The 15512-nt window shown below is 42.3% G+C and overlaps 1 protein-coding gene across 1 annotated transcript in view; it reads right to left on the bottom strand.

The window, feature by feature from the left end:
- Positions 1 to 2937: 2937 nt before the first annotated feature.
- ATM (ATM serine/threonine kinase) overlaps positions 2938 to 15512 on the bottom strand; it is a 122864-nt gene continuing 110289 nt past the window's right edge. Inside the window, 5 exon segments of the mRNA XM_082683215.1 lie at positions 2938 to 5362; positions 5459 to 5595; positions 10653 to 10716; positions 11332 to 11446; positions 14728 to 14814. Coding sequence (XP_082539341.1) covers positions 5179 to 5362; positions 5459 to 5595; positions 10653 to 10716; positions 11332 to 11446; positions 14728 to 14814 — 587 coding nt within the window. The 3' untranslated portion in view covers positions 2938 to 5178.

Here is a 15512-nt window from a genome sequence, read left to right as displayed (position 1 = left end):
CTTATAACCATGCACACCTTAAAAAAGTTGTTTTAAAAATATTAAGTGTAGGGGCAGCTATGTGGCTCAGTTCGTTAATTATCTGACTCTTGATTTCGGCTTAGGTCATATCGGGGTTGTGAAATCGAGCCACGTATCAGGCCCCACACTCAGCATGGAGTCTGCTTAAGATTCTCTCTCTCCCTTCTCCATCTGCCCCTCTCTCGCTCGTGTTTGTCCACTCTGTCTAAAATAAGTAAGTCTTTTAAAAAATATTAAGTTCAGCATTATTTACAAAGATTTATAAGTCTGCAGTGAATATTCAAACACTGTATATACCACCAAGGAACATTTAGGGTAGTTTTCAAGTAAGCTAATATTAAAATCTACTAGCAAAGCTAACAACAGTACTCAGAATCTGGTTTCAAAATTGTTGAGTTGGAGAATATATTTTGCTTCTAAAACTTTCTCGGGACGCCTGGGTGGCTCAGTTGGTTAAGCGGCTGCCTTTGGCTCAGGTCATGATCCCAGTGTCCTGGGATCGAGTCCCACATCGGGCTCCTTGCTCGGCAGGGAGTTTGCTTCTCCCTCTGCCTCTGCCTGCCATTCTGTCTGCCTGTGCTCGCTCTCTCTCCCTCTCTCTCTTCCTGACAAATAAATTAAAAAATCTTTAAAAAAAAATTAAAAAAAAATAAAACTTACTTTCTCAGCTCTAGGGTCAGAGTTAGGGTATGTACCTGGTAGTTTGCAGTTTAGAGATCTCTCCTGAGGGTTAGGGTTATGGTTAGTGTTAGGAGTAGGGTGAGGGATTAGGTTATGTACCTGGTATCCTGCATTTCAGAGATCTCTCCAGAGAATAAAATCCCAGACTTCTGCTGGCACGAGAATAAATGTAGCAGCCATCCACTGAGGCAAGGAGGGATGTGGGGGCTCTAACTACTCTTTAAATACATATTTAGTTGGTCCTTTTGACCTCTACCTTCCCAACCATTTTAAGAAATACTACTGATACTTAAATGTTTGGGCTCTTCTCCAGGATAACTAGGCTGCTTCTCAGCTCTTCTTATTGTGCGCTCAGGAAGCTGCTGTCTTCAGGTCTAGGGTTAGAGTCAGGGTGTGTGCCTGGTGTTTTGCTGTTGAGACTTCTCCAGAGTGTAAGGGTTTGTGTTCGAGTTAAATTTAGGGGTTAGAGTTAGGTGTTAGGGTATGTGCCTGGTAATTGGTAGTTGAGTCCTCTGCATATAATAAAACCCCTGACTTCTGCTGGGTTAGGGCTAGGGGCCAGCAGTAGGGGGCTAGGGTTTCTGCTTGTATTCCTGCATAGAACTTGTTAGTTCTTGCAATGGCACTCATCGGATTTGTATAAAGTATACAGTACTTCTATTACTTCTAAGAATCACTCAGCCATACCCATTAGGATGGCTACTATAAAAACAAAAACAAACGAGGTGTTGATGAAGATGTGGATATTGGAGCCCTTGTACACTGGTGATAAGCACGTAAAATGGTGTAGCTGCTATGGAAAGTAGTATGATAGTTCCTCAAAAAAATATTTAATTACCACAGGATCCAGAAGTCCCACTTTTGGTATATTAAGAGAGGTTTGTACAGCCATATTCATAGCATTATTCATAATAGCCAAAAGGGGAAAGCAACTCACGTGTCCGTTGATGGATAAATGGGTAAAAGAAATGGTATATACATACAATGGAATATTCAGTCTTGAAAAAGGAAGTTTCATGAATGAAACTTAAGGTCATTATGTTCATGAAATAAGCCAGTCACAAAAACACAAATATTGTATGATTTTACTCATAGGAGGTAGCTAGGAACAGAAATTAGAACAGTGGTTGCCAAGGCCACCCACAGGGGAGGTTTACTGGGGAGTTGTGGACTGGTCGTACGGATTCCGTTGTGCAGGGGGAAGGGCACGGGGGACGAGCTGCACGACACTGAATGCACTTAGCACTACTGAGCTGTACACTTAAGAAACTAGTCAAGGCTGGTCAAGTTATGCGTATTTTTACCACAGTTAAAAAATGCTGAGCCACACTTTATTTGTAGACCAGCAGTGAACACACACTTACCACATGGCAAGAGCCAAGGAAAATCATGAGCATTTCTCTCCTACACATTTCTGTGCCAGTTTGGAAACACTGACCTTCACTTTCAATACTGTGTGTTAGTGTCTCATGCTCTCCCCATGGGAGTGACAGCAAAAAATCCCTTCAGACACTGTGAAATGTCTTCTGTGAGGGTGCGGAGTCAGGAAGCAAAATCACCCCTGAGAAACACTGCTTTATAATTACAAACTGTGCCTAAGTGCACAAAGTACACCTTTTTATATATTGCTGCATTAGAAATCTTATGCATGCTGTACCTTATGGGCAAGTTACAGAATTTTTTAGGAAATAATTTTCAGTGTATAAGATTTTCTCCCTCCTCACCAAATTCTGAATCTAAATTTTATAAAAATCTGACTCTATGGTATTTATGCAAAATTCATTTTTACAGAAATAAGAGCCTGATACTCTGAAGGACTGAATTTATTTAAGAAATGATAAATATTATGGAATGTTTACTTCACATTCAGAATATCAAGACCTTTGTATCTGTCATATCCCAGAAGGTATCTTTCAGACTTTAGAAATGTGAACTAGATCACTCTCTGGGCCCAAACAAGGAACATCTATCTATTTGCCTTTATGTGATGGGGCAGGTAAGTGAGACCAGCAGGCAGGTTAGACTGAGACGCAGCCCCCTGGGCTGGTTGTGGGTGGCAGCTTCGCAGCTGACACAGGCCTGGAAGTGGCGGGTCTGCCCCAAACTGCAGACTCTTCAAGGGTCGACTGCCCTGCCGTGCTCACCGCTGCCTTCCTGGGAACCAGCCTGGGCCGGGCACACACAACACTCACAACATTCAAACATCCGAATCAAATAAATGAGTCTTAGCACATATTTTATTTTACAATTATTTATTCAAAAACAGGGAATAGTGGAACCAGATTCTGGTAAGAGTGTAGTAAAGAAATACATTTGATGGTACTAAAATAAACCTACAGAAAATATACAATTTCATTAAAGTGCAAAAAAAAAATTTGAAATGGCACATTTTTCTATATTTCAAGTCCATATACTTTCTTACTTTTTTAAAGAACTGCCTATTGCAAATAAGAAATCCAGACTTTTTCCCTCTCTGCTTTGACTTCCTTTATAGAATATTTAAATCATCAGCATTTCTAAGTGCCTATATTTTCTAAATGTGTACTGGAAGAAGACACCGTGCGGTGGGATGACCAGCAGAGAGAGGTGTCAGGGCGATGATCTCCCTGAATCCAGACAACACTGTTCTCGGTCTACGATGTATTAGCCTATCTGGTAGCTGCTGTACTTGGTTCGCACTGAACTGACTGGTTGAAGCCTAGATTCTTTTCCTTATTACCCATGTACCTCAGTGTACTATATTCTGGTCTTGGACAAGTTACTCATTTCTCTAAACTTCACTTCCTCCAGCTGCAAGCTGGAATAACCTAACGTGCCGTGATATGCTACAGAGAAGATATGGGGGGCACCTAGCTTACAACACATTGAGTAATTAATACTTTAAAAAACTATCCATTTCTAGACCATGTTCCTGTCAAAATCTTTAATTCTATCACCTGTGATTAGCTATTCCTCCTAGATTTGTTATCTGCAAATTTGGCCAACTTTTCAAAACTATTATTAAGAATATTTGGAAATAGGACAGGAAACTTACGGCATACCTCCAGGCTGATGAGAAGATTAATGTTATAGAATTGCATACATCAACTAACAAGAATCAGCTACAAATTCATATACCTGTATTGTCATCTAACTAGTAATTTCTTATTCCATCTACAAAGATTTCAAGGCTTTCTTAAAGACTCTGTTTATTACAATCCCCTGATTTACTATAGTAATAAAACTTCCTGCACATACCAAATCTTCATGTAGGCAGTGTACAAGAAAAAGATATACCAGGATAGGTTTATAATTTGAAATGCAAAACAATAATTTTAAGAAGAGTTCTCCAGAAAACTTCTCCGGAATGAATTCTTAACCCAGGTCACTCAAGATTTCCACAGAGAAAGCCTTGGTTGAAGCTCACCCTCCAAAATTACAAAATACATGGATAAACATTTCACCAAATAAAAGATTCGACAGATACAAACAATAGGAATTTGATATAATGTAGGGGCTCTTAGAAAAACAATTTTTTAAGAAGAATTTATTTCTCTCTTAAGAGAGAAACCATGAGCGGGGGGAGAGGGAGGAGCCCAATGTGGGGCTCGATCCCAGGACCCCAGGATCATGACCTGAGCCAAAGGCAGACGCTTACCCGACTGAGCCATGCAGCAAGGCACCCTGAAATGAAAAATCATTTTTGAAAAAAGAAACACGTGAACAGTCTAAAAAGATTATACACAGCTGACGAGAGAATTCATGAACTAGAAGAGATATAAAGTCATCAGAGAGAAAGCACAGAAGGGTTTAAAAGAACAGAATGAGAAGACCAATATACATTTTTAAGAAGAGAAACCATACTATGTCTTAGAAATGTGTTCTCTGTAATGTAACAGCTTCATTATTCAGTAACAATGGGTGATCTTCCAACTGAAAATCCAGACATATTTCTTAAGTACTAACTTGCTTTCAACACTGCCTATTTTTAATGTGGCTTTACCATGAAATATAGATGGTTACAATTTTAAAGTTTTTTTCTTCCTTTTATAAATGAGTATCAAATAATTTATCATTCATATACAATATCTGAAAAAAGTGTTAATTAAAAGCTACCTCAGTCCAGCAGTTTCTGTATTTGAGCAAACACTGTCAGTGATGCTCCGCCCTCCAGCTGCTTCCGTTTTTGGCTAAAGCCTCTATCAGGGATTTTACTGAACAATACAGGCATGTACTTGAGAAGAAAAAACAAATGCTTAGCCTAGAAGTAGAGCAGGAATGCCACTTATTTCTAAAATTTGAGAGAGGAGATTTTCCTTGAGACTTTCAACTCCTCTTTATGTGACTGAGTCAAGTATTAAACATTTTTTTAAAAACACAGTATATAGTTCACTTGGTTAAATATTAAGACCTATTCAGAGTCTGTTGGTTGGGTTAAAAATGAAAGCCACAGTATAATTTGGAAAGATTGAGCGGAAAGGAAATTCATATGCTAGCTCACACCCAAGCTTTCCATCCTGGGAAGAGCCGGCTGAGATTTTTGGGGTCCATGGCTTGCTGTATGAGCAGGTTCACCTGGCCCCCGACACTGAGCACCGTTCCTTCCTCCACTCCTTTCAGTTTCTCTTGCAGTCTCATCAGGACGCGTTCCGCTACTTTGTTGAAACTCTGGTCAGTGTCACTAAGGACAAACACACAGATTGTGGTGAGGTGAGACAGGTCACGGGCCTTGGGGACAGGAAGGCCAGCAGGCCCTCGCTGGTAACAGATGGCTCACCTGAGATTGCGTTTGCATTCCTGGTCCTCTCCGGCGGGAGTAGACTGCAGCTCAGTGTCGTCCTCTGGCCTCTGCTGTAAATACAGAGCCTTCAGCGGGTTCATGGTCCAGTCAAACAGGGGGTCGTAGAGGAGAACCTGGACAGAATGTATCAGAAGACTGCTGTGCTTTCCGATGACAGAGGAACCAGGGTGATAAAATAGCACGGGCTGGTCGAATGGTAGGTGACTGGGGGTTTGACCCAACGAGGTACTTTGTTTGCTTGTGGAGGACACTGGGCTAGCATAATGCTCTGGGATGCTTCTCCCTTTCCGAATCCATTCCCCTCCTTGAGTGGGGGTGGGGACATCCCTTGACCTCAGTTTCCTGACTAGTCTATTGAAAAGAGCTCAGGACTAGTCCTTTCCTTCTCTCCCCCTTTTCACCACTAGGGTCCTGCACAAGGGTAGGCTGTGCCAACTGAGAGGTCAGCTGTAGGAGCTGACCACATGGCCGGCGGCAGCGAGCCTAGGCCTAGGCCATTTCACCCATCATTTTACCAGCAATAAAGCTAACATTTTGATTTCTATTCTTAAGGCTTTTTCTTCTTCTCTCAATGAGTTCTAAATTCCACTGGCGAAAACAAAGGGTATACTCTATTGAAGGCTCCTCCCAACCCAAGGTCCCTTTTGTGGGTGAATCTGGTCTGGATCTCTCAACTCTAAAGCCACGTCACATGGTAACACTGGAACTTGGCACAAAGTGCATATATTCTAAGTCACTGCCCCCAGTTTTTCGTGTCCCTGGCGGTTGCCCGGAACAGCATGAAACAGTGGGCAGATTTTGGTACTGCTGGTGCAGGACATGGCCTAGAATGAAACATGGTCCCAGCCTACGGAAGTACCGAAAAAACACAAAAACGGTGGAAGCACAAAGTGGAACGTCTGCTCACCTGCAGATTTCTGCACACTGACTCTGTTCTGCAACTTCACTGAATCATTTATCAGCTCTACTAGTTTTTGGTAGAATCTTTTGGGTTTTCTGTTTTTGGTATCATGTCATCTGCAAACAGTGAAAGTTTACTTCTTCCTTACAAAGTTGGATGCTTTTCGTTCTGTTGTCTGACTGCTGTGGCTAGGACTTCCAGGACTATGTTGAATACAAGTGGTGAGAGTGGGCATCCTCGTCTAGTTCGACTGTAGAGGGAAAGCTCTGTTTCTCCCTATTGAGGATGATGTTTGCTGTGGGTTTTCATATCAGGCCTTTATGATGTTGGGTCTGTTCCCTCTAAACTACTTTGCTGAGGGATTTCATCATGAATGGATATTATACTCTGTGAAATGCTTTTTTCTGTGTCTACTGAAATTAAAAGATTTTTACCCTTTCTCTTATCAACGTCTCACTTTGATCGATTTGCAATACTGAACCACTCTTGCATACCAGGAATCAATCCCACTTGACCACATGGTGAGTGATTTTAATGTAATGCTGGATGGATTCAGTTTGCTAATATTCTGTTGAAGGTTTCTGCCTCTATGTTCATCTGGGATATTGGCCTGTAGTTCTCTCTCTCTTTTTTTTTTTATGTTGTGTTCATCAGGTTTTGGTGTCAGAGTGATACTGGCCTCATACAAGGACTCTGGAAGTTTTCCTTTCTTTCCTATTTTTTGAAATAGTTCGAGAACAGGTATTAATTCTTTTTTACATGTTTGGGAGAATTCCCTTGAGAAGCCATCTGGTCCTGGAGTTTTATTTGAATCAGTCATCAAAAACTCCCAACAATTTCTTGCTGGTAATCAGTCTGTCCAAATTTTTTACTTCTTCCTGCTTCAGTTTTGGTAGGTGCTTCTAGGAATTTACCCATTTCTTCCAGGTTGTCTAATTTGTTGGCATAGTTTTTCGTAATATTCTTATAATTGTGTTTCTGGGTTATTTCTCCTTTTTTATTTGTGATTTTGAGTCCTTTCTCTTTTTTCTTTTGATGAGTCTTGCTAGAGGTTTATCCATTTTGTTGATCTTTTCAAGGAACCGACTCCTGGTTTCACTTATCTTTATTTTTTTAAGCTTCTATTTCATGTATTTCTGCTCTACTTTTTATTATTTCTTTCCTTCTACTGGTATGGGTTTTTTTTTTTTTTTAAAGATTTTATTTATTTATTTGACAGAGAGAGATCACAAGTAGGCAGAGAGGCAGGCAGAGAGAGGAAGGGAAGCAGGCCCCCTGCTGAGCAGAGAGCCCGATGCAGGACTCGATCCCAGGACCCCGAGATCATGACCTGAGCCGAAGGCAGCGGCTTAATCCACTGAGCCACCCAGGCGCCCTGGTATGGGTTTTGTTTGTACTTTTTCTAACTCTTTTAGGTGTTCAGGTTAGGTTGTTTGGGATTTTTCTTGCTTCTTGAGGTAGGCCTGTATTGCTATAAGCTTCCGCTGAGAAATGCTTTTGCTGATCACAAGATTTTTTACCATTGTGTTTTCATGTACTTTTTGATTTCTTTGATTGACCCATTCATTGTTTAAGTAGCATGTTACATAATCTCCATGTATTTATGGCCTTTCCAGATTTTTTTCTTGTGGTTGACTTACAGTTTCTTAGCATTGTGGTCAGAAAAGATGCATGGTATAACCTCATTCTTTTTTAATTTGTTGAGACTTGTTTTATGGCCTAATATGTGATCTGTTCTGGAGAATGTTCCATGTGACTTGAAAATAATGTGGATTCTGCTATTTTAGGGTGGAATGTTCTGAATATATCTGTTAAGTCCATCTGATCCAGCTGGTCATTCAAAGCCACTGTTTCCTTGTTGATCTTGTTTCAAAGGTTGGTCCATAAATGTAAGAGGGGTATTAAAATCCCCTGCTATTGTATTACTATTGATTAGTTCCTTTACGTTTCTTATTAACTGTCTTATGTATTTGGTTACTCCCATACTGGGTGCATAAATATTTACAATTTTGTATACCTTCATCCTGGATTGTCCCCTTTATTATTATCATTATTTTTTAAAGATTTTATTTATTTGAGACACAGAGAGCACAAATGGGGAGGAGAACCAGAGGGAGAGGGAGAAGCAGACTCCCCACGGAGCGGGGAGCCTGATATGGGGCTCAATCCCGGGACCCGGAGATCATAACCTGAGCTGAAGGCAGACGCTTAATTGACTGAGCCACCCAGGCGCCCTCTGTCCCCTTTATTATTATACCGTGTTCTTCTTTGTCTATTTTTACAGTCATTGTTTTAAAGTCTATTTTGTCCAATATAAATATTGCTACTTCCCCTTTCTTTTGACATTCATTAGCATGAAGATGGTTCTTCATCCCCTCACTTTGAATCTGCAGGTGTCTTTAGGTCTGCAGTTAGTCTCTTGTAGGCAGCATATAGATGGGTCTTGTTTTTTTTTTTTTTTTTATCCATTCTGTCATCCTGTGACTTTTGATTGAAGCTTTTAGTCCATTCACATTCAAAGTAATTACTAATAGATATTTATTGCCATTTTGTTACTTGTTTTGTGGTGGTTTTGTAGTTTTTCTCTGATCCTTTTCTGTCTCTCTTTCATGGTTGTTAGTTTAATGATATGCTTGGATTTCTTTCTTTTTGCATGTCTATTACCGGTTTTTGATTTGTGGTTACCGTTAGGTTTGTGTGTGATGTCTTCTGCTTATAGCAGCAGTCTATATGAAGGTTGATGATGGCTTAGGTTTGAACCCACAGGGAGGTACATTTTATTAATCAAATAATGAAAAGGATGGAGGCTTCTAGTACTACAAGGAGCCTATATGGCCATCTTGGGTTTCAGTAGAGAAACAACACAAATTATTTCAAACACTAGGGGCTCTGTTAGGAGTCATATTTGTGAATTTTAAATTCAAGTAAGAACCAGAGTACTTCAAAAAATGATTTGAATCTTATTATCAAAACAGAAGCTGAATGAAAACAATAAAGGACTACAGACTGATTAAGCTAGAGCAGGGCTTCTTAGTGCCAGCACTACTAACATTTTTGGCTACTACTTCTACTACAGGGGGCTGTCCTGTGTGTGATAGGATGGTTAGCAGCATCCCTGGCCTCCACCCAGTGGAGAGCAAAAGCTTTTAAAAAAACACAAATGTCCCTGCCCTACCCCTGGAAGTATAGTTTGAATGAGTATTTTTGTGAGTATTTTTTAAGAGCTGTGCAGGTAATACTCAAGTACGGCCCGCCGAGCACCAGGGGTTAGAGGATAAGCACTGATACTGTAAGTGAGGTCAGCCCGGTGTTCCGCCGCCCACGTTTCCCTGTGCAGGAAACACCTGATCTCTTGCCCCACACACCAGCATGGTGAGTCATTGCTTTAAGGGACAGAATTCTCTCTGGGGTAGAGCTAATGCCATTAAGCACTAGAAATCTGCATCACTTTCTTTTCTTTCTTCCTGATCAACACGAGGCAGTGATTACACATTCTGAACCTGGGATGGGGTAAAGGCGATATAATTTAATGATTTCTCTCCAAAACCCAACGGAAACCATTCTGAAAGCAAGTTATGCCACAGGACAGAGTGAAGACACAACGGTCCCTGCCCAGTTTATGAATTAAATACTAGAGATGAGTTACGATGCTGTAACATGCCCCCAAACCTGGAAGGACTGGAGGCATTTCTGAACCACTATTTCCTGATGTGCACACCCCCTCCCTCCTGCTGCCTGGCGTCATCCCACCACATTAACATAAAGCACCGATCCTCAAATCAGTGACATCCTAACAAGATACACAGTCTAACAGCAGAGAAATAAAGATTTCAGGGTGGCTGGGTGGTTCAGTCAGTAAGGCAGCCCCCTTCAGCTCGGGCTGTGATCCCGGGGTCCTGGGAAGGAGCCCCGCATTAGGCTCCCTGCTCAGTGGGGAGCCTGCTTCTCCATCTCCCTCTGGCCCTCCTCCCTGCTTGTGCTTGCTCTCTCTTTCTCAAATAAATAAGTTAAATAAATAAAATCTTAAAAAAAATTTTTTTTTATATGATGGAAAGAGAGATCACAAGTAGGCCTAGAGAGGCAGGCAGACAGAGAGGGGGAAGCAGGCTCCCTGCTGAGCAGAGAGCCCGATGCGGGGCTCGATCCCAGGACCCCGAGATCATGACCTAAGCCAAAGGCAGAGGCTCAACCCACTGAGCCACCCAGGTGCCCCAGTAAGTTAAAAATTTTTAAAAGATTTAAAATATTCAAGATTTCCTTTTACTTTACCTCCACTATGGTCAGCAGGGTTTCCTGAGAGCTTCTCATGACCTCCATGGTTTTCTCGCAGCATCTACAAACACATTACAAAAATGGATTTTGTTACACACCAGTGTTTCCAACATCTCTTCATCCTTGTTATTCGTGTATACTGGGCCGAGACTGTTTTGTTAATGATTCCCAAATTAATATCAAAGAGCACGACATTAGGCAGACTGGGTTTTCAGTAAATGTTTTTGAAAGGAATGTAATGATTTATGTGAATGTAAGCTAAGCTTTAAAATTACACACAGTACTACTATGAAACATGGCTTTCGGTCACTGACCACTGTTAGTTCACATGACTAGAATCTACTCTAGTAAAAGCTGAGCACATGGACCAATCCTGGGAAAAGACAGGGACCTACGAAGTGCTTTCAGCAGGAACTGAACCAGCATATGCTCCTGGAGCAGAGCTTATCTGCCCAGCAGTGGGCGCCTGAGGAGCTCTAAGCAGCGGACAGAAGCATGAATGCTGGAGGCAAGCTGCTTCCAGAGCGGGCGAGGAAGGACAGCTCTGTATGGGATGCGGGGTGAGGTCCCAGATGGCCTGAGGAAGGAAGGTGACTTAGCAGTGAACCCTAGAATCTATGGAAATCGATAATCTGAATAATGCTGACATGAAATACCATCTGTTTTAGACACTTACCTTCTAAAGACTCCTTCAACACCAGTAATGCCCATCCCGTCCACAATATCTCTGGTGAGTCTGAAAGGAACCGTTTCAGGAGTCGGGAGGATCTTCCCCTGCTCAAAAGCAACTCCTAAAGTAAACAGTAGAGCACGGTCAGGTTCCGGAGCAAACCGACTGCCCTCCCTTGGGGCCTGCGAGCTGCGCAAAGGCCCCAGATCACCTGCCCGAGACTGCATAGGACCCGAACTCATGGTGGTTTTTCTCTTTCTGCTGGGCCACTGTTAGGCACCTCAAATTTAAAAAGCATAACTACTTCTAGACATAGGGAAATTCTAGATTAAAGGGTGATTTCTTAAAATGAAATGTGATGAGGATTTGAAGTGCAAAATATGCCTATAATCCTAATTTCTATGTATTTAAGTATACATGCATATAGTTATATATTAAAAATTTTTATTAAATGAAACTTTTTATTCTGAGATAACTATAGATTGATATGCATTCATAAGATACTATATACAAAATAGAAAATTCCCTTTATACCTTTTATTCATTTTTCCCCAATTTTGCAAAACCATGCATTACAGTATCACAGGCAGGACACAGACACTGATCCAGGCAAGGTCCAGAATATTCCCATCACCACCAAGATCTGTCACACTCGCCTACGTCCCTCCCACCCACTCTGTGCCTCCAGCGGTCATTACTCTTGTGACTTCGTATAACTGAATTCATTCTAGGGAAAACCATGTAATATATGTCATCTCCTCTATTCTAACGGAACGCTATCTTACTCTCTCAGCAGCGACTTCCATGTGCTACAAAACAGAACTCTTAACTTCCTAATACCACACCTTCTTTGAAATCTTAAATTCCACATTCTAACTGAAATCTCTTCTACCCCCTTATTAAAGAGTCTGTCGGGGTGCCTGGGTGGTTGAGTCGTTAAGTGTCTGCCTTCGGCTCAGGTCACGATCCCAGGGTCCTGGGATCAAGGCCCGCACTGGGTTCCCTGCTCTACAGGAGGCCTGCTTCTCCCTCTCCCACTCCCCCTGCTTGTGTTCCCTCTCTCACTGTGTCTCTGTCAAATAAGAAAAAAAATCTTTAAGAGAGACTTTAAACTCAGCGAGATCCCTTCCTTTCCTAGTCCATTCACTGCTGCCTCACATCTGCAGCTACCACGGACACGCCAGGGAGGCTAGAAGGACGCACGTGAAGACTCGACTCGCTCCGCAGCAAAGCAGGCTCCTCGCGGTAGGCGAGCGCCCCGGGACTGCCAGCGCACCGTCTGTTCCCCATCTCCGCTCAGCTCGGGTCTCCCCTCCATAGAGCCCCGTTTGCCCCGTACTGTTCTTACAAGGCCAATTACCCTCCCTCCGACGCCCAGCCAGCAAGCATGCTTTCATTTGCTCAGTGAAAACAGAGGAGGAAGTGCTGTTTCCCTCCCATTCTCTCTCCTCTAGCTCAAGCCTTTCCTCCTCTCAGGAGAAAAGCTCATGTGCCTCCCGTGTAAAGCCGACTGCACCCCCATATGCCACAGAACTCCTCTCGCTATTTCAGGATCTCCCATCTCTCTCCTCTAGCTTATCAGTACAGAACGTATCAATATAGAACATGTTCACTCTGCTCTCCTCTTAGAAAAGCAAATGAACAACAAAGACACCTAAAAAAAAAAAAAAAAAAGGCTGAAGCATGTCTCTCATCTCTGCAGCGAATGCCTCTACCGTCCTTCTAGACCTCCTGCGGACAGCTGCACCTCCTAACTCCTGTTCAGTCCTTACCTTCCTGCAATCTCACTCTCCCATTTTTTTAAAGTATTTTTTTTATTTATTTGACAGATCACAAATAGGCAGAGAGGCAGGCAGAGAGAGAGAGGGAAGCAGGCTCCCTGCAGGGCAGAGAGCCTGATGTAGGGCTCGATCCCGGGACCATGACCTGAGCCAAAGGCAGAGGCCTTAACCTACTGAGCCACTGAGGCGCCCCTCACTCTTCCATTCTATCCAAATTACTTCCTAAGCCATGAGCACTGGTTAACTGTTCAATTCAAAGGCCTGTTTTCAGTGCTCACCTTACCTGACCTGTAGTCTGAGCACTTCTTCCTTCATGGAAACTTCCCGTCCCCCTGCCGATCCCCCCTCCTCGCTGCCTTCCAAGATACCCCTGCCTTCTCGTTCCCGTGACTTATTTGTTATTCCTCAAGTCAGGAATTTTTTTTGACTCAGGCTTTTCAAAGCTGGCATTCCTTAGGTTTCTGTCCTCAGTCTTCTTTATCGAGGATGATACAGAAGATCAGAATCTCCTCCAGACCAGTGACCTCAAATGACATCTACTAGCAGAAGGTTCTCAGCTCTATCAGTATGCTCAAGCCCTTTGCTTTCTCTAAGTATTAAACGCCCATTATACCTGGAAGTCCTATTAATACCTAAAAACAGTGCCGGGTGGCTCAGTGGGTTAAGCCTCTGCCTTCGGCTCAGGTCATGGTCTCAGGGTCCTGGGATTGAGCCCCGCATCGGGCTCTCTGCTCAGCAGGGAGCCCGCTTCCTCCTCTCTCTCTGCCTGCCTCTCTGCCTACTTGTGATCTCTGTCTGTCAAATAAATAAATAAAATCTTTAAAATAAATAAATAAATAAATAAATAAATAAATAAATAAATAAATAAATTCTGTTAAAAAAAAAAAACCTGAATACAAGATGCAAAAGTGAACTCCCCGCTTTCTCCTCCTCCACAAAACCTGCCGCGTTCCTTCACTAGAAACATGGGTTATCCCGGCTTCCCTTCTCCCACCGTAGCCAACATCTAACGTCCCCGCTGCAGGTTACAGCAAAAACGCGCCCCAGCCGAACTCCTGACCTCCACAGCTTTCGTCTGAGTCCTCTATTGTCTTAACTAGGATACGAGCCCCGAACATGTCTCGGCACTCCCAGTATTGCTCCCCAAGTTATTTCTCCAGGAATAAATTAAATTTACTAAAGGAGGATCATGTCCTCCTTCAGTAAATCTTCATTTACTTCCCCTTGTCTCACAGGTTAAAGTTGAAACCCTGAGCCTGGTTTTTTACAGTCTAATACCAAGCTACCCCTCCAGCTACTCAACTCTGGCCATCTCTGACGCCTCACCGCTCCTACAGGTTACGTCCCCACGAGTCCCCATTTCGGATTTGCTCTTTCTTGTCTGGATTTCTTTCCTTTCTTCTAAGACCTGGCTTAAATATCACCTGTTGTAATAAGTTCCACTCATTATCTCAACAGAGTTAGCTATTCCCTCCAGCATGTGTTTGTGTGTTTTTGTTTTTAAACACTTATTACTTTGGACTGTCTCCCTCACACTTGTAGCATCCTGGGGGCAGATATCATTTCTATGACTAAATATTTAATAAACAGAATAAAGATGCATTTCTGATCTATTACTCACCCAAATCTATATGTACAAGCTCTGCAGACTGCTCATTGATCAAGATATTCTGTACATGTCGATCACCAAGTCCAAGTATGTAACCAACTGGGAAAAAAAAAAAGAAACCAACCTGAAATCACTGGGATCATCTATTTCTAGAACACATCCATCCATAATTTCTACTGCTACCACTGACAACATGACTCTTAAGTAGTGTCGGCTTTTGGCCTGCTTCAAGCAGAATATGCACATAACCTGCCACTTTGAGTTAATCGCATCTTGTTAGCTGTTTTCATTAACACTGCATTTTACAAATTCTAGGTGATGTGCTAAAAAAGCATACATTTAAAAATAGTCATCCCTTGAAAATTAGTGTGGTTCAAGTTGAGACCCATTATTTAGCAAGGCATTATATCCCCTCAAATATTTTGACTATACTTTTAAATTTAACACAAATTAATCATTAATTCATTTCACCAGGCTTATGTCCAGGAAAAACTGCATTTCTGTTTTGAAGATAGATGATGGCATGCCCGAACGCTTGTGACCTAATGAAAAACAGCATGAGGACGCCCATGCGCCCGGCTGGCGCGGTCATGAACTGGGTCTCCTTTCTTTTTTACAAACTGAATCAGCTGAATCAGATCAGTGATTCTCACTGTGGCCCAGCAGAGGGTTCTGTAATGACCTAGAACTTGGTCAGTACAGAGACTGACTACAGCCCTGTCTTCCTGGGCCCTGCCTAAATGATAAAGGGATGGTCTTTCTTAGTTATTAGTTAAAATTTAATAGATTAGAAGATA

This window comes from Mustela nivalis, assembly GCF_964662115.1.
Source record: "Mustela nivalis genome assembly, chromosome: 9".
Classification (NCBI taxonomy): Eukaryota; Metazoa; Chordata; class Mammalia; order Carnivora; family Mustelidae; genus Mustela; species Mustela nivalis.
This window is presented reverse-complemented; position numbering and strand designations above follow the sequence as displayed.